The 27,208-nt window shown below is 37.4% G+C and overlaps 1 protein-coding gene and 1 pseudogene across 2 annotated transcripts in view; both read right to left on the reverse strand.

Annotated features, from left to right (window-relative positions):
- Window positions 1-27,208, reverse strand: part of LOC311628192 (protein MFI) — a 54,888-nt gene that overhangs the window by 26,259 nt on the left and 1,421 nt on the right. The window contains exons 2-4 of the mRNA XM_084895165.1: window positions 21,000-21,088; window positions 15,918-16,010; window positions 296-349 (exon numbers count right to left, since the gene is read on the reverse strand). Of these exons, the coding sequence (XP_084751291.1) occupies window positions 296-349; window positions 15,918-16,010; window positions 21,000-21,080 (228 nt within the window). The 5' untranslated portion in view covers window positions 21,081-21,088. The remainder of the gene's footprint in view (window positions 1-295; window positions 350-15,917; window positions 16,011-20,999; window positions 21,089-27,208) is intronic.
- LOC311627504 (large ribosomal subunit protein uL6-like) lies at window positions 5,080-7,020 on the reverse strand (annotated as a pseudogene). The gene is made up of 2 exons: window positions 6,997-7,020; window positions 5,080-5,691 (listed from the first exon to the last, which is right to left on the reverse strand). The product of its transcript is annotated as a large ribosomal subunit protein uL6-like (transcript).

Below are 27,208 nucleotides of genomic sequence, written 5' to 3' on the forward strand. Positions count from 1 at the left end.
AATTACATCTTTAAAATTAAATATAAATGAACTTCAAAACTACAAGTATGGCCCTGTACTGTATGGCTCAGTGGATGGAGCGTTGGCCTGTGGACTGAGGGGTCCTGGGTTTGATTACAGTCAGGGGCACATGCCTGGGTTGTGGGCTCGATCCCCAGTGGAGGGCGTGCAGGAGGCAGCTGATCAATGGTTCTCTCTCATCATTGATATTTCTATCTCTCCCTCTTCCTTACTCTCTGAAATCAATAAAAATATATTTTAATATAACTACAATTAAGAATTCATCCATACTTACACCACCAAATCTGAACCGTACATGAATGCCAGCTGCTGCATCTAGAAGCTCTGCCTATAAAAAACATTACTTTTTTAACATTCTGTATATACCAATTCACTACTTCTCACTCTATCATGTTAAAATAATTGCTGAATATTGATTTTTATAAAATAAGGCAAGTGACTAAACCTCAATTATTTTTAAATTAGAAGATATTTTAATTTTTTATAGTTATCTAAGAGTAAAATAGTTTACATGATAACTAGAAAAATAATATGAAACTATGCTTCCTTTCTATGCAATATATAAGTATAAAAGTAAAATTATTTGTTATTCATAAAACTGAAGTTTAAATAACTCCTCAGGTAAATTCAGAGAAAAAATTGTAATTGGTCAATCTGAGTTTAACATCAGATGATGTTTCCTAACTAGCTTTTATTAAATAAAAAAGAATCCATGTTTAAATTTTTTAAGAATTGTATATAATTGGTCTTCTAAATTTTAGTGCCCTGGAACAAATGGAAATAGAGAAAAAAATATTTAGTCTTCTATTAGAAGATAGTTCTACCTGTCTCCTAATAATATTAAATTAGATGAGAAAATAGATGCTACCCTAAATTGTTCAGTCCATAAAGCCTAAAAAACAACATAATTTTCTTATTTTACATAATTTTCTTCTGAGTAAAAATTATACATAATATGCACATATATAGTCACACCTCAAATATGAATAAAGATGTTTTAAAACAGGATCTCAAAGTATATATTCATGAAATGCATACATTTATATATGAATACATATATCTTTTTCCCATGAAAGTAGACAAATCATAAGTGCATAGCTTCCTCTTCTAATCAGCTAGGGTGAGGGCCTGATCACATCAATCCAATCAGAGATTGGGCTGGGTCAAGTCTGAATTGTAGTTTTAGTAATCTGTATCCAATTTGTTCACTTCTAATTTTTCCCTGTTTCTCAAGATTTGAGGCTGACATCTATCTCCTCAACCATGAAAGTCTATGGGAAACTCAGTTACACCCTTTGGAAGATTTGAGCTTAATTCTTTATTTTTCTACCATCTACAGATTCAAATAGGTGTGTGTGTGTGTGTGTGTGTGTGTGTGTGTGTGTGTGTGTGTGTGTGTGTTGGGGGAGAGGGGGGAAGTTGGCTGTATTTGAGGAAGTTCCTTTCTCTCTACTAAGATTTTGTCTCTTAAGTTTATGAGAGATTTCATTTAGGGTAACAGTGTTATTTAAATGGACTTAGATTAGTTGTAAATTGGTTCACTACAAACTCTAAGGCAACCAAAAAAAAATAGTTAACAAACGGGTCAAATAAAAAGTATCAATATTAAAATTTTAAATATTTTTAACTAAATAAAGTGAAAATACAACTTATCAAAATTTGTGAGATACAGCAGAAATAGTGCTTAGAGGACAATTTATAGTATTGAATACATATATTATAAAACTACAAGGATCTGAAATCAGTAATCTAAGCTTCCACTTTAAGAAACTTGGAAAAGAAAACAAATTAAAAGTAACAGAAGAAATGGGGGGGGGGGGGAAATAAAATAGAAATCAATAAAATTAAAAACAAGAAATCAATAAAAAAAAATAAAAGCTGATTCTTTTAAAAAATATATATATTTTATTGATTTTTTACAGAGAGGAAGGGAGAGGGATAGTTAGAAACATTGATGAGAGAGAAACATCGATCAGCCGGATATGCCCACAACCAAGGTACATGCCCTTGACCAGAATCGAACTTGGGACCCTTCAGTCTTCAGGCTGATGCTCTATCCACTGAGCCAATGGGTTTTGGCTAAAAGCTGATTCTTTGAAAAGATCAATAAAATCAATAGCTTCTGGCAGGCTGATTAAGAAAAAAGAGAAAAGAAATAAATTACTAATATCAGAAATGAAAGGAGGACTATCACTACTGATTTTATAGGCATTAAAGGTAATAAATATTGGCCTGGCTAGCATGGCTCAGTGGTTGAGCATTGACCTATGCTAGTAAACTAGGAGGTCACAGTTAAATTCCTGGTCAGGGCACATGCCCAGGTGTGGGCTTGCTCCCCAGTGGGGTGTGTTCAGGAGGCAACTGATCAATGATTCTCTCCCATCATTGATGTTTTTATTTCTCTCTCCCTCTCCCTCCTTTCTGAAATCATTAAAAAATATTTTTAAAAATCCTATCTAATAAAGAGGGGATATGCAAATTGACCATCACTCCATCACAAAGATGGCCATGCCCAGTCCTCTCAACCCTCCTGGAGTCCCCCAGTCTTGAGGGGTTGGCTGTGAGAGTGGGCAGCATGAGTGGCCTGGTGGAATGCTTGCTTTGTCACTGCAGCCACAGGAGGCCTCTGGGTAGCAGACATGGTATGTCTGATGAGTGGGGGGGGGGGGGGGGGGGGCGGGCCTTGCATCATCGCCCCAGCAACAAGGCTAGCATTCCACACCTGGCCATGGATGGCCTCTGGCCAGGGAGGGCACAAGGCTGGCCAGGGAGGAAAGTTGGGTCCATGAGGCAGGCAGGGGAGGGCAGTTGGGGGCCATGAGGCTGACCGGGGAGAGCAATTGGGGGCCATGAGGCCAGCAGGGGAGGGCATTTGGGGTGATCATGCCAGCAAGGGGGGGGGGCAGTTGGGGGTGAGCAGGCTGGCAAGCAGAGTGGTTAGGGGCATTTGGGCAGGCTGGCAGGTGAGCAGTTAGGAGCCAGCAGTCTCGGATTGCAAGAGGGATGTCCAACTGCCAGTTTAGGCCTGATCCCAGAGGGACATCCTCAGCAGTCAGACATTCCCCAAGGAGTTCCAGATTAGAGAGGGTGCATGCCACCCCTTCTCCCCACGCATGATTTCATGCATGGGGCCACTAGTAATACATATTATGAACAGCTCTATGCCCACATATTTGATAACCTATATAAAATAAATCAATTCTTAGAGAGAAACAATGTGACAAAACTAAAACAAGAAGAAATAGAAAATCTGAATACCAGTAGATCAATATCTATTTTAAAAATTGAATCAATAATTAACCTTTCAAAACAGAAAGCACCAGGTCCAAGTGATCACTGGTGAATTCTACCAGATATTTAAGGAAGAAATACTAATTCTCTACCATCTCTTCCAGGAAACACTTCCTAACACATTCTATGAAGCTAGCATTGCCTAAATATCAGAACTATACAGATGCATAACAAGAAAGGAAAACTATAGACCAGTATATCTCATGAGCACAGATGTAAAAATCCTCAACAAAATATTAGCAAATCAAGTAAAAAAAATGAATAAAAAGAATTATACAACATGACTGGTATACCAGGGCATTATTACATTATATACATAGGCTAAAGAAGAAAAATCATGTGACTGTATCAACAGAATGAGCATTTCACAAAATCCAACACCAATTCATGACAAAAATCTTCGTCAAACTAGGAACAGAGGGATACTTCTTAAACTTGGTAAAGAACATTTACAACAAACTTATAGTAAACATTATACTTATTGGTGAGAAACTAAATACTTTTCTTCTAAGATCAGGAGCAAGGCAGATATCCCCTCACTGTTCCTATTCGACATCATACTGGAAGTCCTGGCTTACGTAAGAATAATAAAAGAATATAAATGTAGCAATTTTTAACCGGTCTTTGTTCCCAGATAACATGATTGTCTATTATAAAAATCCCAATGAATCCTGGCTTGTGTGGCTCAGTTGGTTGGGCATTGTCCCATGCACCAAAAGGTTGCTGGTTTGATTCCCAATCAGGGCACATGCTGAGGTTTTGGGTTCAATCCTTGGAGGGGCTGGAGTGGAGAATGCAGGAGGTAGCTGATCAATGTTTTACTCTCATTTCTCTCTCTCTCTCTCTCTCTCTCTCTCTCTCTCTCTCTCTCTCTCTCTCTCCCTCTCTCTCTCTCTCTCTGAAAAAAAAAAAGATTGCAACGAGTCAATGAAGACATTTCTGTAACTAATAAGCAATTATAATAATTCTGGAGGACAACATATTAACATACAAAAGTGAATTGTTTTCTATACACCAGCAATGATATCCATTCTTCAACTTGATCTATAGATTAATACAATCCAAATCAAAATACCAATAAGTTATTTTGTGAATGTGGACAAAATTATTTGAAATGTCATATAGGAAGGCAAAAGACTTAGAATATCCAACACAATATTAAAGGAGAATAAAATTGGAGGGCTGATACTACCCAACTAAGGACTTATTATGAAAGTAACAATAATTAAGACAATGTGGTGGTGTTAAAAGAATAAATAAAGTAATGGAACAGCAGAGAAAGCTTTCCACATAAATACAGTGAAATTTATCTTTAGTTAATTTGTTTTATTTTTTATTATTTATTGTGGAAAAATACACATAACATATATACATATAACAATTAATATCTTAACCATATACAATTCAGTGGTATTAAATAAATCACCACCGTTCATCTTATCTTTGACAATTCAATGGAGAAAGGATAATCTTCAACAAATGGTGCTGAACAACTATACATCCATGTGCAAAATTAAAAAACAACAACAAATCTAGACACAGATTTCACAAAAATCAACTGAAAATAGATCATAGACCTAGATGTAAAATGCAAAACTATGAACTCCTAATGGATAACATAGGAGAAAATCTAGGTAACATTGGGTTTGGTGATGACTTTTTCTCCCTAAAATCCCCAAAATGGCTTTTATTGCATCTTTAATCTCATAAATAAGTCTGAGGAATTATCCAGCACCTTGCTGCTTCTGTAGCTGGACAACTTAGATCTTATTCATCAGCCTGCTGAACTGCTCCTTTTTCAGAAGCATAAATACTACCTCAAAAATTTTCTGATATCCTTGTTTTTAACTGTTGTAGCTGCTGAATCAAAGGAGCTGAATTTAATACAAGTTCAAGTCATTTCCTTCAAGAATAACTCAACTTCTGGGTTTGAGATACTGAACACGCAATGCCTGACTTCATCTGAACCTTGTGAAGGTAGTTTTCGCCGAAGATATTTCTGATTTCAACAAGACAATCATTCTCCTGAAAGACAATGATGGGGAACTGAAGTGTAAACAGACCTCAGATTGTAAGGGAAGCTCAGTGTAACACCCTTGAGCGTGTTCTGTATATGAGTGCTGACAGTGTGAATGGTGGCCAGTTCCTTCCTATTTGCCAGCATTTGTCAACCAGGAGTCTCTTCTTTTTCTCTCTAAGGAGACAGTTCTACATTGATGACGTGATGGGAGTCCCTCTGCAGGGTTCCCCTGGGTCCTTTTACATAACTGCGAATCCCTTCAGAGTGATGTCAACATTTTCTGGAATGTTGACAGCCTGGTTGCTGAGATAGTAGATGTGGTTGCCTCGCAGTAGATGTGGCAAAGAGATGGTGTTGACCTTTTAGATGCAACATCAAAAGCATGAATGTGAAAGAAAAAAATTATAAGATGGACTTCATTAAAATAAATGCTCTGTGAAGGGCACTATTAAGAAAATGAAAAGATAAGTATTTCCTGGGAAGAGAGAAAAATGCCAATTTTATATGATTTTCATAAGTCAAATATGAATTTTGCAATCTCTTGTATAGGCATAAAAGAATGATTAACAACAGAAAAATAATCAGCCCAAAAGAAGTCAAGAAAGGATTTTTTAAAAACAACAGAGCATTTGAGCATATAGTCAGTAAGTAGTAAAATATTAGCAATTACATTGAATGTGAATGGGGTAAATGCTCCAAGAAAAGACAAAGTGTATCCTACTAGATTAAGAAAAAAAGTTAACTAACAATTACCTGCTTACAAAAGACACAGCTAAATAAAAGATTCAGAATGTTGAAAATAAAATGATGAGAAAGACGTACCATGAAAACAATAATGAAAAAAATAGTTGATGTTGCTATATTAATACCAGAGATCTGGACTTTAAAGCAGAGATTATTACTAGAGACATTTTATAATGATGAAAAGGTTATATTCACAAGAAAAACAGAATAACCCTAAGTTGATATTCAGTCTACAGCATGGTCTCAAAATATATAAAGTATTAGGAAAATGACAAGTCTTTAATCACAGTGAAAGATCTTAACACACTTCTCTAAGTAACTAGGCAAAAATAATCAGTAAGTATATAGATGATTTGATCAACATGGTCGACAAATTTGATCTAGCTGACATCTGTAGAGCACTACGCTCAACAATTGCAGAGTATATATTCTTTTCAAGAACAAATAAAAATGTATAAAATTTAAAATAACAGAGGATTGAAATTACAGAGCAATTAAGATCAAGATTGATAGTAAAAAGATGATGATTCCCAAATATTTGGAAAAAGATATAATTTCAAATAACCAAAAGAAATCATATTAGAAATTTAAAAATCTTTTGAATTGAATTTGATTAAAATATTTGATGTATCAAAACTTGTACACTGTCACTAAAGCCATGCATAGATAATTATATATATATCACAAAAGGCTGAAAATCAATAAATTAAGAATCCATTTCAAAAAGTGAAAAAGTAACAGCAAATACAACTAAAGAAAATATAAAGAGAGATTATAATATACAGCAGAAAATGAAGTAGAAAATAAATGACCAATAGAAAGGAATAATAAAGCTGAAAGTTTGTTCTTTGAAAGTAATAAAAGTGAAAAACCCAATGAGATTCTTTAAGAAAGAGAAAGATATATATTCCATTGTTTACTGAAGCATTATTCACAATAGCCATGATATGAAAACAGCCTACACAGGAATGGGGAAGGTAGAAGAGGGTACGGGAGGATAAATGGTGATGGAAGGAGACTTGGCTTGGGGTGGTGAACACACAATAAAATAGATAATGTATTATAGAATTGTATACTTGAAACCTGTGTAATTTTATTAACCAATGTTACCCCAATTAAATTTGATAAAAAAAGACAACCTAAGTACCAATCAAGGAATGAATAGATAAAAGAGATGTAATATGACTATATGTGTCAGACACACACAAAAGCACAATGCTATATTTTCTTAATCCATCCTATATAATAAAGAGGTAATATGCAAATTGACCACAACTCTAACACATAAGATGGCCACCCTTATGTGGACACTAGATGGCTGCCACAAGATGGCCTACAGGGCAGGGCAAGTACTGGTGATCAGGCCAGCAGGGGAGACAGTTAGGGGCAATCGGCCCTGTAGGGGAAGGCAGTTGGAAGTGACCAGATCTGCAGGTGAGGACAGTTAGAGGCAATCAGGCCTGCAGGGGAGGGTAGTTGGGGAAGGCCAGGCTTGCAGGGGAGGGCTATTGGGGGGCCCAGACGTACAGGGGAGAGCAGATGGGAGTTGCTAGGCTGGCAGGGGAGTGCAGTTAGGGGTAACCAGGTTGGCAAGGGAGGGAAGTTAGGGGTGACTTACTAGCAGGGGAGGGCAGTTAGGGGTGATCAGGCCTGCAGGGGAGGTTAGGGGTGTCCAGGCCTGCAGGGGAGGGCAGTTGGGGGCAACCAGGCTGACAAAGGAGGGCAGTTAGGGGCAATCAGGCTGGCAGGGGAATAGTTAGGCATCGATCAGGGGGAAACTCTAGCCTGTTCTCTCCAGCACTATGGTTGCCTCCATTTTTCTTCTATAATTGAAACTTTGTATCCTTGAGTGGAGGCCTAGGATGGTCAGGGTGTGTGGAAAGCTTGGCTTCCTCTATTACCAGGGAAACCCAAGCCTCTCAACTGCTCTCTGTGGTTGCAGCTATCTTGGTTGGGGTTAATTTTCATACTCACTCTGATTGACTGGTGGGCATGGCTTGTGGCTGTAGTGGAGTGATGGTTAATTTGCATATTACTCTTTTATTATGTAGGATTGGTCCTTTGGTCTAGTTGGTCCTTTTTCATATCCTGAGGGTCTCGCTAAATCTATCGGCCTTTTCTAGGAAATTCTTGAAAAACCTTATAACTATGATTTTGAACTCTATATCAAGTCATTTGTTTTCCTCCATTTCTTTCGTTTGTGATCTGTTACTTTGTCTCAGCATTTTCACTGCTTCCCTGCGTTTGTAGGGTAGCTTTGTGTGCTAGGTGTGTTATATGGCCCAGTGGCGGCCTCCCCAGTTACCTGAGGTGGACATTCTTGGTGCATCCCTTTGTGGGTTGTGTGTACAGCCTTGTAGTAGTTAAGTCTTGATTGTTGTTGGTATTACTGGGAGGAATTGACCTCCAGGCCAATTGGCTGTGAGGATCAGCTGTGTCTATGCTGGGAGAACGTCTGTGCTGGAGACAGCCTTATGAGACAAGAGTGGCAAAATTGCAAAAGCCTCTGTGCTCAGCTTGGATGGGGTAGAGTCTCAGGGTGGAGCAGACAGCCTTGGCTTCCCATCAGCCCTGCCCTATGGGTCTCAGTGTCCCTCGGTAATCACTGTAATTACCTCTGAGAGAAAGCCGCCCTCGAGTTTCGCCCACTGCCAAACAGTCCAGTTTCTCCCCAAATGAGCCTGGGTTCCCAGTAACTCGCCTGGAACTGGAGTTCAGCACAGTTGGTAGCTTCCATCTCCCTCCTGCTTTAGAAAGCCAGCCATGCATTCAGCCACCTGTGCACTCAGCTACCCATCCTTTCCACACGCTTGCACATCTCTGTCCCTCAGCCTTTTGCAACTCCTCTGTTTCTCAATGTGCTTTCCTCTTTCTTTTAGTTGTAGAATTTCCACTCAGCCAGCTTTCCTGTGGTTCTGGATGGTGTCTGTTTTGTCTTTAAGTTGTAGGTTTGATATTGTTGTGTGAGGCAGCAGTTTAGGTGTTTACCTATGCCACCATATTGTTTTCTCCTGATGAAGTCTTAAGGGTTTCTATGTACAATATCATGTCGCCTGGGAATGGGTTTTACTTCTTCTTTTCCAATTTGAATACCTTTTATTTCTTCTTCTTGTCTGATCTCTATGGCTAGCACTTCCAGTACTATGTTGAGCAGGAGTAGTGAAAGTGGGCATCCCTGTCTTGTTCCTGTTCTTAGAGGAAATGGTTTTAGCTTTTGCCCATTGAGTATGACGTTAGCTGTAGGTTTGTCATATATGCCTATATCATGTTGAGATATGCTTCCTCTATCCCTACTTTGCTGAGAATTTTTATCAAAAATGGGTGTTGGATTTTGGTGAATGCTTTCTCTGCATCTACTGATATGATCATGTGATTTTTGTCTTTCAATTTGTTTATGTGATGTACCACCTGTATTGATTTGTGAATACTGTATCAGCCTTGCATCATCGAAATAAATCCCACTTGGTCTTGGTGTATGATCTTTTTAATATATTGTTAGATATGATTTGGTAATATTTAGTTGAGGATTTTATCATCTATGTTCATCAGGGATATTGGCCAGTAATTCTCTTTCTTTGTAGTGTCTTTATCTGGTATTGGAAATAGGATAACACTGGTAAAAAGAGTTGAAAGTTGCTCCTTTGTTTTCTGAAATAGTTTGAGGAATAGAGGTGTTAGTTCTTCTTTGAATTTTTGGTAAAACTCCCCTGTGAAGCTCTCTGGACCTGGACCTGGACTTTTGTTTGGTAGGGATTTTTAAATTACTGCTTCTATTTCATCAGTTGTTCTTGGCCTATTCAGGTTTTCTGATTCCTCCTGATTCAGCTTTGGGAGATTACATTTCCATAGGAATTTATCTATTTCATTCACACTGTCCAGCTTGTTGGCATACAGTCGTTCATAGTATTTTCTTACAATCCTTTGTATTTCTGTGATGTCAGTGGTTACAGTATTTCTCCACTTTCATTTCTGATTTATTTGTGTCTTCTCTATTTGTTTCTTAAGAGTCTGCTAATGGTTTATCAATTTTGTTTATCCTTTCAAAGAACCAACTCTTGGTTTTATTTATTTATTTATTTATTTATTTATTTATTTACTTTTTAGTCTCTATGGTATTTATTTCTTCTCTAATCTTTGTTATTTCTTTCCTTCTACTTACTCTAGGCTTTCCTTGTTGTTCTCTTTTAGTTAGTTAAGTTGTTGGGTTAAATAGTTTATTGCTGATTTTTCTTGTTTGTTTGTGTTTAGGTATGCCTGTAGTGCTATGAATTTCCCTCTCAGGACTGCTTTTGTAACCCAAAAATTTTGGGTTGTTGTGTGTTCATTTTCATTTTTTTCCAGAAACTTTTTTTTATTTCTTGATCTCATTAGTAACCTATTCGTTGTTTAATAACATATTTAATCTCTGTGTGTTTGAATGTTTGAGTGTGTTTTTATTGTAATTGATATCTAATTTCATTCCATTGCAATCTGAGAAGATGTGTGATATGATTTCAATCTTCTTAAACTTGTACAGATTTTTTTTGGTGCCATAACATGTGGTCTATCTTTGTGATAGTTCCATGTGCACATGAGAAGAATGTATATTCTGCTGCATTGGGGCAAAATGTTCTATAAATGTCAATTAAATCCATCCAATCCTGTGTGTCCTTTAGACTGTTTCCTTGTTAAGTTTCTGTCTGTAAGATCTATCTAGTGAAGTCAGATGGGTTTTAAAGCCCCCTACCATGACTATATTGTTATCAATCTCTCTGTTAAAGTCCTCTAGAAGTATGTGTATATATATATATATATATATATATATATATATATATATATATATATATATTCCTATGTTGGGTGCATATATATTTACCAGGCTTATATTCGTTTGTTGGATTGATCCCTTTAGTATTATGTGGTGACCTTTGTTGTCTCTTTTAAAGTCTATTCATTAGATATGAGTCTTGCTACTTCAGCTTTCTTTTTTCTTTTCCATTTGCATGAAAAATTTTTTCCATCCCTTCACTCTCGTGTTCTGTGTGTCTTTTGTTTTGAGGTGGGTCTCTTGTAGACAACATATACTTGGATCATGGTTTTGTATCAATTCAGCTACTCTACACCTTTTGATTGGAGCATTTAATCCATTTACATTTAGGGTTATTATTGATAGGTATTTATTAATTGCCATTTAAATTCTGTTTGGCTAGGTTTCTGTTTCTTCTTTTCATTACAGCAGTCCCTTTAACATTTCTTGTAATCCTGGCTTGGTGGTTATATACACCCTAGCCACTTTTTGTCTTTTTATTTGACTGTCTTTCTTGAATGATAGCCTTGCTGGATATAGTGATCTTGGTCTTAGATCTTTGCTTTCCATTATCTTAAGTACTTCATGCCATTCCCTTCTGACCCATAGAGTTTCTGATGAGAAATCAGGTGTCAGCCTTATGGTAACTTCTTTGCAGGTAACAGTTTTCTCTTGCTGCCCTTAAGATTCTCTCTTTGTTTTTAATTTTTGGCATTTTAATTATGATGTGTTTGGGTGAGGGCCTGTTTGGGTTCTCCTTGCTTGGAGTTCCCTGTGCCTCTTAAACTTGTGTGATTTTTTTTCCTTTACCAGGTTGGGAAATTTTCTGCCATTATTTCTTCAAACAGATTTTCTATTCCTTTCTCCTTTTCTGCCTCTTCAGGCACACTGGCTATTCTAATACTGTTACATTTCACATTGTTCCACATTGCTTTTTCTTTTTGGTTCTCTGATTGAGTGATTTTTTTTCAACACTGTCTTCTAATTCACTGATTCTATCCTCAGCTTCCCCTAATCTGCTGAGTATTCCTTCCAATGAGTTCCTTATTTTTTATGTCATTCTTTATCTCAGACTTTTCTTTCTTTTTTTATATAGTTATTACTATGAGCCCATTGTACAAATTTGTGCACTTTTAAAGAAACTGTAAGCTGCAAAGTTGCAGTGGGCACAGGAGCAGGTCTTGGCCCATCCTCCACACCCTCACCTACCCCCTCCCATTGTGGGCCCTAGTCCCCTGTTTTCTGGCAACCCATCTCCTGCCACTGCCACTCCCATGTGCTGATGGCACTGGCCCCACTTGCACCAACTGAGTGCATGGAGCAACTGGGGTCAGTGCCAGCTGCGGATGCGAGTGGGGCTAGCGTCAGCAGCAAATGCAAGTTCCCGGCAAGCTGAGGTGCATAGGAGCAAAGAATTTTCAGTAACCACCAGAGGCTAGCCCTGATGACAGCACCAGTGCCCACCTTGGTTTGGCGCCCCCGTTCACCTGCCCCACCATCCTGCCATGGCCAATGCACACCTGTTTCATGCTCTGCCACTATCTGGGGCATGTTCTGCATGCACTCCAGCATGGTCAGCGCACATCATAGCTAATGGTTGTTTGGTTGTTCCACAATTTGGTCTATTTGCATATTAGGATTATATATATATATATATATATATATATATATATATATATATATATATATATATATATATCTTTTTTCATGGTGTTGAGCACCTTTACCATCATTACTCTGAACTTTGTTTCAGATAAATTTCTTATCTCTGCTTTATTTATCTCTTCTTCTGGTGAATTCTCTGGTTCTTTCATTTGGGGGTTGTCTCCTCATATTGGCTTTCTGTTTGGATTTGTGACTATTTATTAGGTAGATCTTCTACATCTCTCAATCTCTAGTGCAGAACAGTGTTAAAGGCTGTTTCTGACTAATTAGATCAGGCAAAGACCCAAAGTCTCCAGAGACTTTCTCTACCTACAGTCTGATAGGATTCTGACTTGAACTGCCCCTCAGGCAATCATCCTCAGGTGTGGTGAGAGTTTTTCTCAGGGTGGAGCAGTTGCTTCTATCTGGCAGGGAATTGTTATTTTTATGTTCTTAAGTGGCCTCATGGCAAAGTGTTTTCCAATAGGGTGTGTCAACTGTCTTCCTGCCAGGCAAGGCAAATGTTTATGTGGGAAAGATGTCCTCCACTGCATGAGAAAATGACTCAGCCCAGAAAATTGTGTTTACCTTCTGAGCTCTACCCCTCGAGTCCCCAGTCCTGGCTTCTGCTCTCACAGGTCCAGTCCATTTCACTCTTCCTCTGCTGGAGCACAAGGTGGGTAGCTCCACAGGGAATTTTGTGCATTGGCCCTTTAACAGGATGCCTGAATTTTCAGCTCTCACTCCCTGGAAGACAGCATCCTATGGCTTTTCACAGCCAGATATTATGTGGGTACCCTTCTCAGTTTTGGTGCTCTCTGCTGGGGGGCCCAGCTTGGGAATTAGGTCCCAGAGGTCTCAGTGGCACCCCCCCTCCCTCACCACACACACACACACACACACACACACACACACACACACACACACACACAGCTGAGATATCTCTTCAGGACTTCAGTTGCTGTCTGTGTGTGCCTCGCCAGTTCTTTCACACTTCTGCCCCTTCCTACCAGTCTCTATGTGGTCTCCATTTTTGGTTCAGGTATCAGGGTTCTCTCCTGTGAGTTTTCCGTTGATTATTCAGAAAGTTTTTCTGTATTTTAGTGTAATTCCAGTTTGTTCCTGGGAGCATATACATCTAAAGTTTTCTAATTACCATTTATAGCTGCATAAAAATGGATGATATAAAGCTAACAAAATGATGTGCAACTCCTCTATACAGAAAACAATACAAAATTATTGAGAGAGACAAGAAGAGCTTAATAACGTTGCAGATTAGGGTTTCTGGAATAAGATGCTGATATGAAATTTGTGTAACACATGCTTATAAGGGATAACACCTATGAAAGCCAGGGGAAGGATGGATTTGAACTGCAATGCAGACCCCTCAACACCTGGGGCAATCTTGCAGGGAGCTCTAGAGTGAATATTGCCCAACAGAGTTGTTCTACCTCACATTGGTCTTTATTTCCCTTTCCCCATTCCCAGCCCCTTCCCCTTTCCCCATACTGTTCTGTCACTGAATGTAGGCTTCCCTAGAAATAGTAGACCTTGGGTAACAGTTCTCTGCAGGTAAAATAAAAACTGAAGATGCTTGCAGCTAGGGGCTGTCTGCTGGTGGCACTCCCTATGACTGGGTAAAATCCTCTTATAAAGAAGAATCTGTGCAGCATATCTCCATGTTTATCACAATCATGAGTTGCAGTTCTTAGTATTAAAATGTCAGTTTTCCTCAAATTGATCTAAATATTTCATACAATACAATAAAAATCCCAATATTTTTAAATTTTAAAATTATACTAAGACACACAACAAAAATTTACTATTAGTGGTATTTGCCATATAGTTCAGCCATTGTCTATTTCAAGAATATTTTCTTTTTTAATTTTTTTTTTTTTTTTTTTAGAAAGAGAGGAAAAGTGAAGAAGAGAGGAAGAAATGTTGATGTGAGAATGAAATATTAAGCAATTGTTTCCTGCATGCCCCATACTGGGCATTGAGCATGCAACCTAGGGCTTGACCAGGAATTGAACCCTCAACATTTTGGTGTACAGAATGCCCAACCGAGCGACAGTTGCAAAGGCAGGAAAGGAAGCTTTTCATTATTTTCCCCAATGGTATAAGCAGGAGTTAAAGTGTCTAAAACTGAAAGAAGGAACATCTCTCTTGTTCCATTTTTCCCCATGGAACTACCCAGTAGTAGGGAGTGAGGTGCATCAGTGAATATGTGGGTGTCCTTTCACTGTTGAGGGTGTCCAGAACAAAAGGCTCTGGCTATTTAATGGACTTTGAAGTGTGCCTGTGTATGTGTGGTGAGGGTAATGGTGGGGTGGTATTGATGAAGGAGGGTCAGAGTGGACTGAGTCAGAATAGGGAAAATGTCTTCAAGAATTCTCCTGTAAGAAGGTATCTGCAGAGGTACCTGAAGACCTCTGCCCAAGGCTTCAGAAAAAGAGACCTAGGAACGAAGATACTTGGGTAGCAATGTAAATTCAAAAAAAAAGCAGGCCCCACCCAGGGGGCCTGAGTCCTTTAGTTCATCTCCCTTCACAGGCTATAATACTTTGGCTGTGTGCCAAGTATGGTTTCTTTCCCCCGAGAAGCCAGTTAGCCTTTGTAACTGCCTGGAATCAGGCCTGAAAAGTCACATAGGATTTTAACCAGGAGCTGAACTCCTCAAAAAGACGCTCAACCTAATGAGTAATAAGGGAAATGCAAAATTTAAAACTGACAATATTAAGTGCTGGTGAGGGTGTAGAGCACCAAGAATTCAAAAAGACCTCTGATGGTGAATATAAATTAATACAATAACTTTGGAAAACAGTTTGGCATATCTTGTCATCAACAAATTCCATTTCCAGGTGGAGTAGAAATCAAAAGAAATTCATGCATATGTGCACCAGGAGACATAAATAAGACTTTTCTCAGAAGCAATCTTTATAATAGCCTCAATTTGGAAAAAAAAATCCAAATGTCAATCAACTATAGAATGAGTAAATAGCAATATATTAATAAAACAGTATATTTCCATTATTTTTAACAAAGTGAATGAAATTTAGCTACACAAAGATAATGTTGAATGAACAAAGCTAGATACAAAAGTATAATATAGGATTCTATTTATATATAGTTTAAAAACAAAAAACTAATGTACAATATTATAATTCAAAATAGTGGTTACTATTTCTTTGGAAGAAAGGAAGTTGGCAGTAAATTGCAGAGCACCTGAAGGCATTGGTTTGAAGTATGATGGTTATACTTTATATATTTATGTATAATGAATTTTTTAGATGTGTACAATACTTCATTAAAAATGTTTATAAAAGGAACAAACACAATCACATTGAATTTATAAAGTAGGCACACAATTTTAAGAGGGGAAAATGCTGTATCAATAAATAATGTCCTTACCTCTCTAGGATTAATGCATCTTATTATCTGACGTGGATCCCCTTGTCTTCTTATATTAATCAGATTTTTAAAGTATTTGAAAATAGAAGTATTCTAAAAGTTCAAACATAAAATTTTATGGTCAAAACTGGGCAAAAGGAGTAAAAACTATAAAATAGGTTTTATATATGTAAACTAGATTTTAAATATATGATCCACTCCGGGTTTCCTTTGACAAGCCATGCAATATTGGTATTATTCTCACAACAAGTTTTAGCCTTAAGTTTGTAATTGCATTACTAACAGCTATAAATAAAATATCTAGAACTTTGGTTGGGTCACTTCTGTATACTCCAGAGTAATCTAGGAGAAAGACAAAATACAAGCTAGTGATTAAGAACATTGACTGTGTCATACTGTTGTCTAGGTTCAACTGTTAGTATTTGCTAGCTGTGTGACCCTGGACAAGTTGCTTAACCTCACCTTACCTAAAACAGGAGAATGATAGTAACTATCTACATGTTGGTTAAAAATGAATCTGTTAATATTTGTAATCACTTAGAACAACCTTTGGCACAAAAAAAAAGCACTCAATAAATAGTATCTATTATTATCATTACAGAATCCTCTTCATTCCTGTTAAGTAATTCCACTGATTTACAAACCCTGTCTGTTTTTTATGTTGGCACAAATTTAGTCAAACAATTCCTAAAAAGTCTTCAATTTTTGAAAACTGTTTCTTTGGTAACACACTCCTCATATCCTATCCCCTCAAAAACCCCTAGTAACTCTTGGTAAACTGCCCCACTCTTAGTCTGCTTATGTTAAGTCAAATCAAACAAATTCAAACTGAAGCAAATCCATAGCACCAATATGACAATTTGAAGCCCCATTTCAACTGCCTGTGGAAGTGCAGTCACTATCAACATAGATAATACTATTTCTGCAAGGAAGATATCATTTCCTTGAAGTAAAACCCAAAATTGAGTATCAAAAAAATTATGATGGTTTAAAATATGGATAGTATCTTCTAAATATGTAAATCACTGTATCAAATCACCCCAAACTTAAAGCAAGAACTATTTTCTGTGGGTTGACAAGGAACTTCCGCTGATTTTACATATGCGCCTATAGTCAGCTGCCAGTTCACATGGAGCTGAGTGATTAATATTACCTCACATAAATATCTGGGTCTTCTGCTTGGAATATTAAAATATCTGTGTTGGCTGGGACTCTATCTTCACATATACTTTCAGTTTGAGTTTTTTCACTGTATGGAGTTTCAAAGTACCAAAGAGAGAAAAAGTAGAAGTTGCAAGGCTTCTTAAGGCCTTGTTTTGTAAGTCATACAGCATCAGTTGTTCTGCCATTTTATTAGTCAAAGTCAAGACCTAGCAGACTTCAAGAGGTAAAGTTCAAAGTATGACCTATAGGAAATTCCATATAGACACTGGCCTCGCTCAAGGTGACCCTGAAGGACAGGCATGAAGATAAATCCTTCCATAGGACAGAATCTCAAGCAGCATACATGGTTGTAGATTGTGCCTAGAAGGAAAGATGATCAGAGGTACAGATGGGGCAGTGACTGATGGTTTAACTGAATGGTCAGGAATTTGGAAAGAACATGGTTAGAAAATTGGTGACAAGAAGGTCTGGAGAAAAGGTCAAACCACCCACCCCAAATGCATACCAAGTGTGGATATATTTATGTCCATATGGATGCTCAACCGAAAGAAATCTAGCAAAGACTCTTAACAATCATATAGGCAAAGTGACTGGTTCTTTGGAGTCAGCCAGCCATTTTTCCAGCCACTGCTCTCCTTGCTCATGAACAAAGTGGCCATGCAGCAAAGTTGGAGGTCATTCATTGGCTCAGCTACTGTCCACTGCTGAGTGGCCACTTTGCCAAAACAGAGATCAACACTGAGCCCTTGATATGGCATTGTTCCTTGGGTTAATTAGCCAGCTCTCTGTGGCACACTAATTAAGTGAAGCATTTCCATTATAGAAGGGGAACAACTTTATACTCACTGGAAGTGACACTTTACCCTCTATGTACACACCATCTGTATACTTTCAATATGTTTCATTCACTGTCATAATATTGCACATAACATTACTTATGAGCAGAGAAATTGCTTCACAGCAAATGTAGTACATCAATGGGCCCATGCACATGAATTTCACTGATATGAACTTGTTCCCCATCACACTAAACTAGCGATTTTCAACGAGTATGCACAAGCATTTTTGGGTCACAAGCATTTTTATCCCTTCACTCTCATTCTCTGTGTGTCCTTTATTTTGAGGAGGGTCTCTTGTAGACAACATATATTTGGGTCATAGTTTTGTATCCATGATTTTTGGATACATGTTTTGTAGCTACTCTACACCTTTTGATTGGAACATTAAACCCATTTACATTTAGGGTCATTATTGATAGATATTTATTTATTGCCATTTTAATTCTGTATGGCTAGGTTTCTCTGTTTTCCTTTAGCATTTCTTGTAATCCTGGCTTGGTGGTGATATACTACTTTAGCCTTTCTTTGTCTCTTTGTTTGTACGTCTGTTTTGAATGATAGCTTTGCTGGATATAGTAATCTTGGTCTTAGATCTTTGCTTTCCATTATCTTGAGTACTTCATGCCATTCCTTTCTGGCCCATCGAGTTTCTGATGAGAAATCAGGTGTCAGCCTTATGGTAACTTCTTTGTAGGTAACAGTTTTCTTTTCTCTTGCTGTCTTTAAGATTCTCTCATTGTCTTTAATTTTTGGCATTTTAATTATGATGTGTCTGGGTGTAGGCCTGTTTGGGTTCTCCTTGCTTGGAGTTCTCTGTGCCTCCAGAACTTGTGTGACTTTTTCCTTTACCAGGTTGGGAAGTTTTCTGCCATTATTTCTTCAAACACATTCTCTATTCCTTTCTTCCTTTCTGCCTCTTCAGGCACACCAGCTATTCTAATATTATTACATTTCACGTTGTTCCACAGCCCCCTTAAGCTGTCCTCTTGTTTTTTAATTTTTTTTTTCTGTTTGGTTTTCTAATTGAGTGATATTTTCAACTCTGTCTTCTAATTCACTCATTCCATCCTCAGCTTCCCTAATCCACTGTGTATTCCTTCCAATGTGCTCTTTGTTTTATATCATTCTTTATCTCAGACTGTTCTGTTTTTCATAGCCACTATATCTTTTTCATGCTGTTGAGCACCTTTACCATCATTACTCTGAATTTGTTTCAGATAAATTGCTTTAAAAAAATATATTTTATTGATTTTGCACAAAGAGGAAGGGAGAGAGATAGTTAGAAATATCGATGAGAGAGAAACATCGATCAACTCCCTTCTGCACACCTCCTACTGGGGATATGGCTGCAACCAAGGTACATGCCCTTGACTGGAATCGAACCCGGGACCTTTCAGTCCACAGTTTGGTGCTCTATCAACTGAGCCAAACAACCGCCATCTTTGTGAGGTCAATTAGCATATTCCATCTTTATTAGCTAGGATAAACCATATAATATGCTAAAACTATGAATCCTTATTTACAAGTCACCCTCTGTGCTACCCGAGTAGAATGTATTTAGAATCAGGATCAAATGTACTCCCCTTTTAATCTTAAAACTATTTTCATTTGCATAACACTTGAACCATGACTTTCATGGTTGGCCCTTTTTCAGAGTTTCTAACTACTTTTAAATATATATATATTTTACTGATTACAGAGAGAAGAGAGAGATGGAAACATCAATGATGAGAGAGAATCAATGATCAGCTGCGTACTGCACGCCCCACACTGGGGATCAAGCCCACAATCCAGGTATATGCCTTGACTGGGAATCAAACACTGACTTCCTGGTTCATAGGTTGACATTCAACCACTGAGTCAACTGGTACAGATTTTCAGTCAGCCCCCTTGTTTACAGTCATTCTCTTCCAGGCTTTATAAGTTGCTGAGTCCTAACTGATATCCTTTTGAGGGTTGCAATGGCAAACTAGCTTTCTCACTCGAGCTTCTTTAAAGTATTACTAGGCAAATCTTCTATACAGATTTGTCCAACAGGATGCTACCATCTCTTTTGGTTTTTCATAAACGAAATAAAATTTATTTGCTCACAAACTCTCTTCTCTGTGCTATGGGTTAAGTTTCTACATATTGTTATTTCAATGGGGTTTTGGAGGAATAGAAAGTGAAAATGTGTGCTCAGTCTACCACACATATACAACTTGTTTGTTTATATGCATGTCTTCTCTACTGAAACTCCTTAAGGGCAAGGATGTATTGAAAAATGCTAGCACAGTGCCAGGAATAGAGTCGGCTTTAATGGCATGTGCTCTTTGGATTTGGATGTAAGATAAAAGAACTTAAAACTTAAGCCTAGATAAGTTTGCTGAGGAAATCACCAAAGATTTCTAAGGGGAAAAAAAAGTATTTTAATGTTGAAAATTAATAGTTACCCCTAGAATAGGTTTTATGGCTTTGATAGAGACAATAGAGGAAGAAATGGAAACTACTTTGCAAGACATGATTAACTGATACAAAGCTGTTCTTCTGTGCTAGAAACAGAGCCAAACGACTTCACACAAAATTATCGAGCAGGCAGCGTGCTGCTGCTATCAGAAAGAGAAGAGTGAAGTCATTTTAGCTCTTGCCTTTCACCTAACCAGGTAAATCAACTTGGAATATTCCTTTCTGGATAAGAAGACCAGCTCAACCCATATTAAAAAATGATAAGGAACTAATACATTAACCCAGATATGGTATATTATTGAACTTTAAGTCTTCAAGAGTAGGTATTCAATTAATATTTAATGAGTGAATGTACCCCTAACACCTGTTCACAAACCTGATTCCAGGGTCAGTAAATAAGTTTTTAGGGATGAAAGCCAAATGAGTCATTTAGTGATACTTTCATTGATAGCAACTATTATCAAAGTGCCTGACCCAGATAAGCAACTCCATATTTGTGCGGCTAATAAGATAATTAATATTAACTTTTTGAAACTTTAAAAACAATCTGCCTTTAAAGCAACTCTAAATATACTAAAAACTACTAAAATGTAAATTATTTAGCAATTAAGTTGCAAACAAACAAAAAACTCACAATAAACCTTTTCCAGGCCTTCTGAATGACTCTGGCAGCTTCATCACTCTTTGCAAAGTCCTCTTCTTGTATAAAATACATTTAAAGTCCTAAAAAAAAAAAAGCAAAATGGGTATATTTAAAATTATACATTCATTATGATACTGTCACTAGAATTCAGTGAAAATTAAATAAAACTTGTATGAATGAATGATGCCATATATTAAATTTACAGTAGTAATATGGTTCTAAGATGCTTTATCATAGTCCAAACTGAGTAAATTTTGCTATTTTAAGATATACTCTTTCTATCTAGCAGGTGGAGAAGGAACAAAGTGTAGTTTATCTGTGTACTTCAGGATACTTCAAGAGAAAATATGTAAATTGTATTCCCTACTTAACATCTCATTACTTTTTAAATTCAAAATTATTCATATTACTGCAGAGATTTACTTAAAATTATTATATGATATATCTCAGATGGCAAACCTAACTTCTGTATTTACCTCATTTATAAAAGAAACAGTGACAGTGTCCTTAAAAATTATTAAAACTGATTACACTATTCACAAAGAAGAATAAATATTACATAAATACATTCTTAGAGAAAAAATTTCGAACAATATAAAACTGTAAAGTAAAAAATCCTCCATTTCTTCTAGCCCAGTCCTTTCTTGAAAGATTATCTTTCTCTATTATTAGATGTGTGATTCTTCCAGCTCTTTTCATATATATAAATTTATATGTATATGTATATATGCACATGGTTATACAGTCTATTATATATGTATATACATGGATCATACAGGATTATTTGTTTGCATTAATGTGATAAAACTATACATATTTTCTGCTTTCTTTACCTAACAATATATGTTGGAGACTTTTACAAATTAATACATATAGATCCTACTCATTCTTTTTTATAATTGCACAGCATTCCTAAGTATGGATATGCCATAATTTAATTATTCCTTATTACTGGACATTCAGACTGTTTCGATATTTGCTGTTACAATTACAAAGTGAATAAACTTATATGTTTATTTGTATACCTGTACAATTATTTTTGTTAGATTTTTAGAAGTGAAATTGCTGTGACACATATATTTTGCATTACTTTTTCTGGAATGGGTACCAGAAACAGCTAACAGTGATTTCTCTGGGGAGGGACTCAGGGACTAAGGGGATTTGGGTTTAGGGATGAATACAAAATTTTATTCTAATACTAGAGGCCTGGTGCCCAAAAATTTGTACACTTGATGGGGGAGTGGGGGTCTCTCAACCGGGCCTGTGCCCTCTCACAGTTCAGGGCTCTCGAGGCATGTACACCTGCCAGCTGGCAGTCAGACATCCCTCTGGCAGCCCAGGAGCCCTTGGGGGATGTCTGACTGACTGCTTAGGCCCATTCCCCTAAGCCACAGTCAGACATCTTTAGTTCTGCTGCGGAAGCAGGAGAGGTTCCTGCCACCACCGCTGCACTTGCAGCCATTAGCCTGGCTTGTGGCTGAGCAGAGCTCCCCCTGTGGGAGCTCACTGACTGGTGATTAGTGCATGTCAGAGCAATCAGTCATTCCCAGTTGTTCCACCATTAGGGTCAATTTGCATATTACCCTTTTATTATATAGGCTCTTTTATATTGTGTAATTTTGTTTTCACAATGTGCATGTAGTTCTGATATATATATATATATATATATATATATATATATATATATATCTTCATAAAAGAGTATGCAAATTAAAATTTTGACACAAACTGTCTTAAAAATGTTGATTAATTTGTACTTATAAACATCCTATGACAGTGCTTAATTTATAGATTTTTGTAAAAGTGAAAAACTAAATGTAAATGTAAATGAAATATTAGAACTATTGTGAAACTTTTAATATTCTTTACAATATTTAAATTGTGAGTTTTATTCCTGTTATTGTGCTTAGAGATTTCAATGTACATGTGTGTAAAATATCACAAGCCAGCATTAGTGGTAGTTCATGCAGATTGCATAATTTTTCCAAATACATCCTGAATGTTAAATTAAGAACTGAATTTTAAACATCCCATTTAATTCTGCAAACATGTCTGAATCAGTTTTATTGGGCACTTTGACTTAAATAATTTCACACACCTGCTTCCCACTTCTCATGTGATGAAGGCTAAAGGTGGTCAGATGCTGACAAATTAGTATCCTTTTTATGTGTATTTATTGAAAATGTTTACTATCTATCTCGTCCCCCTACAATGTAAGTTCCCTTATCCCCCTACAATGTAAGTTCCCTTAAGGCAGACTCTTTTCTTGCTTATTGCTATCCCCTCTATTTCTAGCAAAGAATAGGTGATCAATAAATAATAGTTGCTTGCTGACTGATTAGAAGATATTAAATAAATGAAGCATTCATACAATAGAATCCTGTGAGAATACTAAAAGTGATGTTATAAACATACACATTGACATGGAAAATGCTCCATATCATAATGTACAATTTTTAAAGAAAAGTTTGTTAGAGAGCTATCTGTAATAAGCTATTTGTGTTAGCTTTTCCCTCTCCTATGCAAATATGCATATGTGTGTATAACAATGTGTGTATGAGTATGAATATCAATGTTAACAGTGGTGAAAGAATTAAGGATAAATTTTAAATGTTTATTTTTTATTACTTATCTAATAAGCATGTACTACTTGAATAAAAAGAATTTTTTTTCAAATTAGTTCATCATTAACAAGAGAACAATTCATGGTAGGCTTGACCTGAGAAGTGGAGCAGGGAGGAATAGAGCATAAAGGGTGGTGGATAGCTTGCAGGTAGATCTTTCAAATTGTGCTGCTTTGAGTGTGGTATGCCAGTTTCTGAATTGCATGTTTCCTGATGAAGACACTGACGGTAGTTAGAAACTTTTACAGCAATTTGACAGTGCTGTGGCACACAAACATGTGACCAGTGGGCTTATAATTTGTACATCTTTATTTTTTTTCCTCTCTCTAGCAAACTCCTTTTTTTAAAAAAAGATTTTTTAAAATATGATTTTTAGGGAGAGAGAGAGAGAGATGAATGTGATGATGACACAATCATCTGCCTCCTGCACCCACCCCACCAGGGATGGAGCCTGCAATCTGGCTTGTGCCCTGACTAGGAGTCAAACCCGCAACCTTTTGGTGCATGGGATGACAAACAATCAACTGAGCCACACCAGCCAAAGCTCTTGTAATTCATGTTTATTTTATTTTACAAGGGATCTGTAACACGTTGAAAATAACTTTTAAAATTATTTTCACCATTGAAAATTGCTCTAATGTGTAGTCTTGGGATTAGGCCCAGTAGTTACATTTATCTGGTTTACATTTCTACTGGTTTACATATATCAGTAGTATCTGCTTAACCTTCTAAAAACTGGAATCTGTATACCAATACCTGATATCCTTGTAACTCTAAAAATCAATAAAAACATCCTCGGGTGAGAGTAAAAAAAAAATTAGGAAGATGAGGGTAGAGGATGAATGTGTATATACGTGCGTGCGTGTGTGTGTGTGTGTGTGTGTGTGTGTGTGTGTGCTGTCATGGTTTTGTGTGAGAGCTAATTTTCATTTCACATTGTAGGAAGGTACCAGAAAAAGGTAATCTAAAAAAATAAAAATAAAAAATAAGTAGAATAACATGATATTTAAAATATGGACGTGAAAAACAAAAGAAGTGAATGTGTGATAAGGAACTAAAAACAGAGGAGTGGGATAAACAACGACGGGTATTTTAGCACAAATAGTCAGGTGAGGTCTCTCAACAAGGGGACATTACGTTTTATGATGCAAACAGGCAATGTTAGGAAAGTGGTAGGTTTCCAGGCACAGCGAGCAGAAGATAAAAATGTCTCCAGATAAGGAGCTTGGTGTCTTCAAGTGGCTGAAAGAAAGAAAATTGTCATTGGAGCTTAGAGAAGAGGCAGAGGAGTGGATTGTAAGGTTTAAAAAAAAAAAAAAAGGAAAAAGAAAAAAAAAGTAGGCAGGAGCCAGACTACAACTATACAGGAAATTGACTCACATGGTTTGGATGGTGAACTGGAACTGGCTTGCACTGGTTCAGTAGAATCAATTTTTCAATTTCAAAAATTTTGTGAGCTGGTTTTTAAACACAGTCATTATTATTTAAAATCTATTTTTATTTATTTCAGAGGAAGGCAGAGGGAGAAGATAGAAACACCAATAATAAGACAGAATCATTGATCAGTTGCCTCCTGCACACCCCCCACTGGGGATCGAGCCCACAACTGGGCTCTGACCAGGAATTGATCCATGATCTCCTGGTTCTTAGGTCCATGCTCAAACTCTGAGCCACACCAGCCCGACTAACCACAATTATTAAAATTAAATTGAACTTACAATTAAATTAAATAAAGGTAATAAATACTCAAAACTCCTAACTTACTAATTATTATTCTATTGAAGGGGATCAGAATATTCTACCCCAAAATATCCACTTTGGCATAAGGATTATTTGAGCTGAAGACAACTGAGAAACAGCGGATGTAATAAAAGCTCTCCACCCTGAATTTAGCTGCCTACAAGGAGGTAATTTCCCTTTGTGAAGGTGCGGCCCTTTTCCTTTCCCATACCAGGAGGAAGAAAATACCATTGTCAATGGCACAAAGGTGGGTCTGCATAAACAAACATTATAAGGTTATCAGGAGGCTCCAACCCTTTTCTTCAATTAGTTTACTCCCAAACTTCTCCTCCTATATCTTATTGTTTCACAAACTTATCTCCATTTGTTAACAGGTATACAATACTAACAGCCTCTTTGGGTTCTCACTTCCTTTTCTGTGTGCATGTAAAATTGAAATAGTAACATCCAATACAATTTTTATGCCCTTTCTTCTGTGAGTCTCTCTTTTGTCAGTTTAATTTGCAGGTTCCAATCACAGGGCCATCACTATATTTTACTTCTACTTATTTCCTTGAGGTTATTGATGTTTATTGCAAGGTTGCTCAACACGGCACTAATGGTAGTTGGAGCTGGATTCTTTGTTATGGGAGTTGTCCTATGCGTGGTAGGAAGTTCAGCAGAATCTCTGGCCTCTGCCCACCAGATGCCAGTAGCACAGATGTGACATCCAAACAAAAGTATCTCCAGACATTGCCAAATGTCCTCTGGGGAGCAAAAGCACCCACAGTTAAGTATTACTTGGTGGAAACACTATGACAGTGCACTGCTGCACATCTCTTCCCAATTGCTGGGGCCACGGTCCTAGCTTGAAACTGGCCAGGGTAGGGATATTTACAGCACAGGAATTGACCAACACCACAAACCAGGGCTCGATTTACTGTTTTGATGACTGTCTAAATTTAAGAAAATAGTGGTGAAAATGTTAATGCACACTAACTTGTATGTCACCATGACCTTATGAATAGTACAAAATATTGATGAAATATCTTCCAGTATTCAAAAATTTCTGATTCAGAAATGTCACTCACATTACTAAGAAATAATTAAATTTTATATATTTCAAGAAAAAGAGCATGGCTCAGTTGTGTCAAATGCTGCAGGAGGGTCAAGTAAATTGAGAATGAATTAGATTTGTCCAGCCGAAACCGGTTTGGCTCAATGGATAGAGCGTCGGCTTGGGGACTGAAAGGTCCCGGGTTCGATTCCGGTCAAGGGCATGTACCTTGGTTGCGGGCATATCCCCAGTAGGGGGTGTGCAAGAGGCAGCTGATCGATGACTCTCTCTCATCGATGTTTCTAACTCTCTATCTCTCTCCCTTCCTCTCTGTACAAAATCAATAAAATGTATTAAAAAAAAAATTAGATTTGTCCAGATAAACTTGCTGCCGCCGACCTTCTAGTGGAGTAGCAAGGAAGAAAGCCTGGGGTGTGTTGAGGAAGTGAGGAAGCTGAGGATAGTAACGACTAGAGGCCCGGTGCACAAAATTAGTGCCCTTAGGGGATGTCCGAATGATGCCTTAGGCCCCGCCCTCCACACAGTCGGACATTCTCAGCACTGCTGCAGAGACAGAGACTGGAGAGACTCCTGCCACCGCCTATGCGCTCCCCAGCTGTGAGCCTGGCTAAGGGCATCTGGCTGAGCGGTGCTCCCCCTGTGAGTATGCACTGACCACCAGGGGGCAGCTACTGCCTTGAGTCTACCCCAAGTATGCATCAAAGCTACCAGTCATTCTACTGTTAGGTCGGTTTGCATATTAGCCTTTTTTATTATATAGGATTCTTTGGAGGGAGCAG

This window comes from Pipistrellus hanaki (genome assembly GCF_964339955.1).
Source record: "Pipistrellus hanaki genome assembly, chromosome: 9".
Classification (NCBI taxonomy): Eukaryota; Metazoa; Chordata; class Mammalia; order Chiroptera; family Vespertilionidae; genus Pipistrellus; species Pipistrellus hanaki.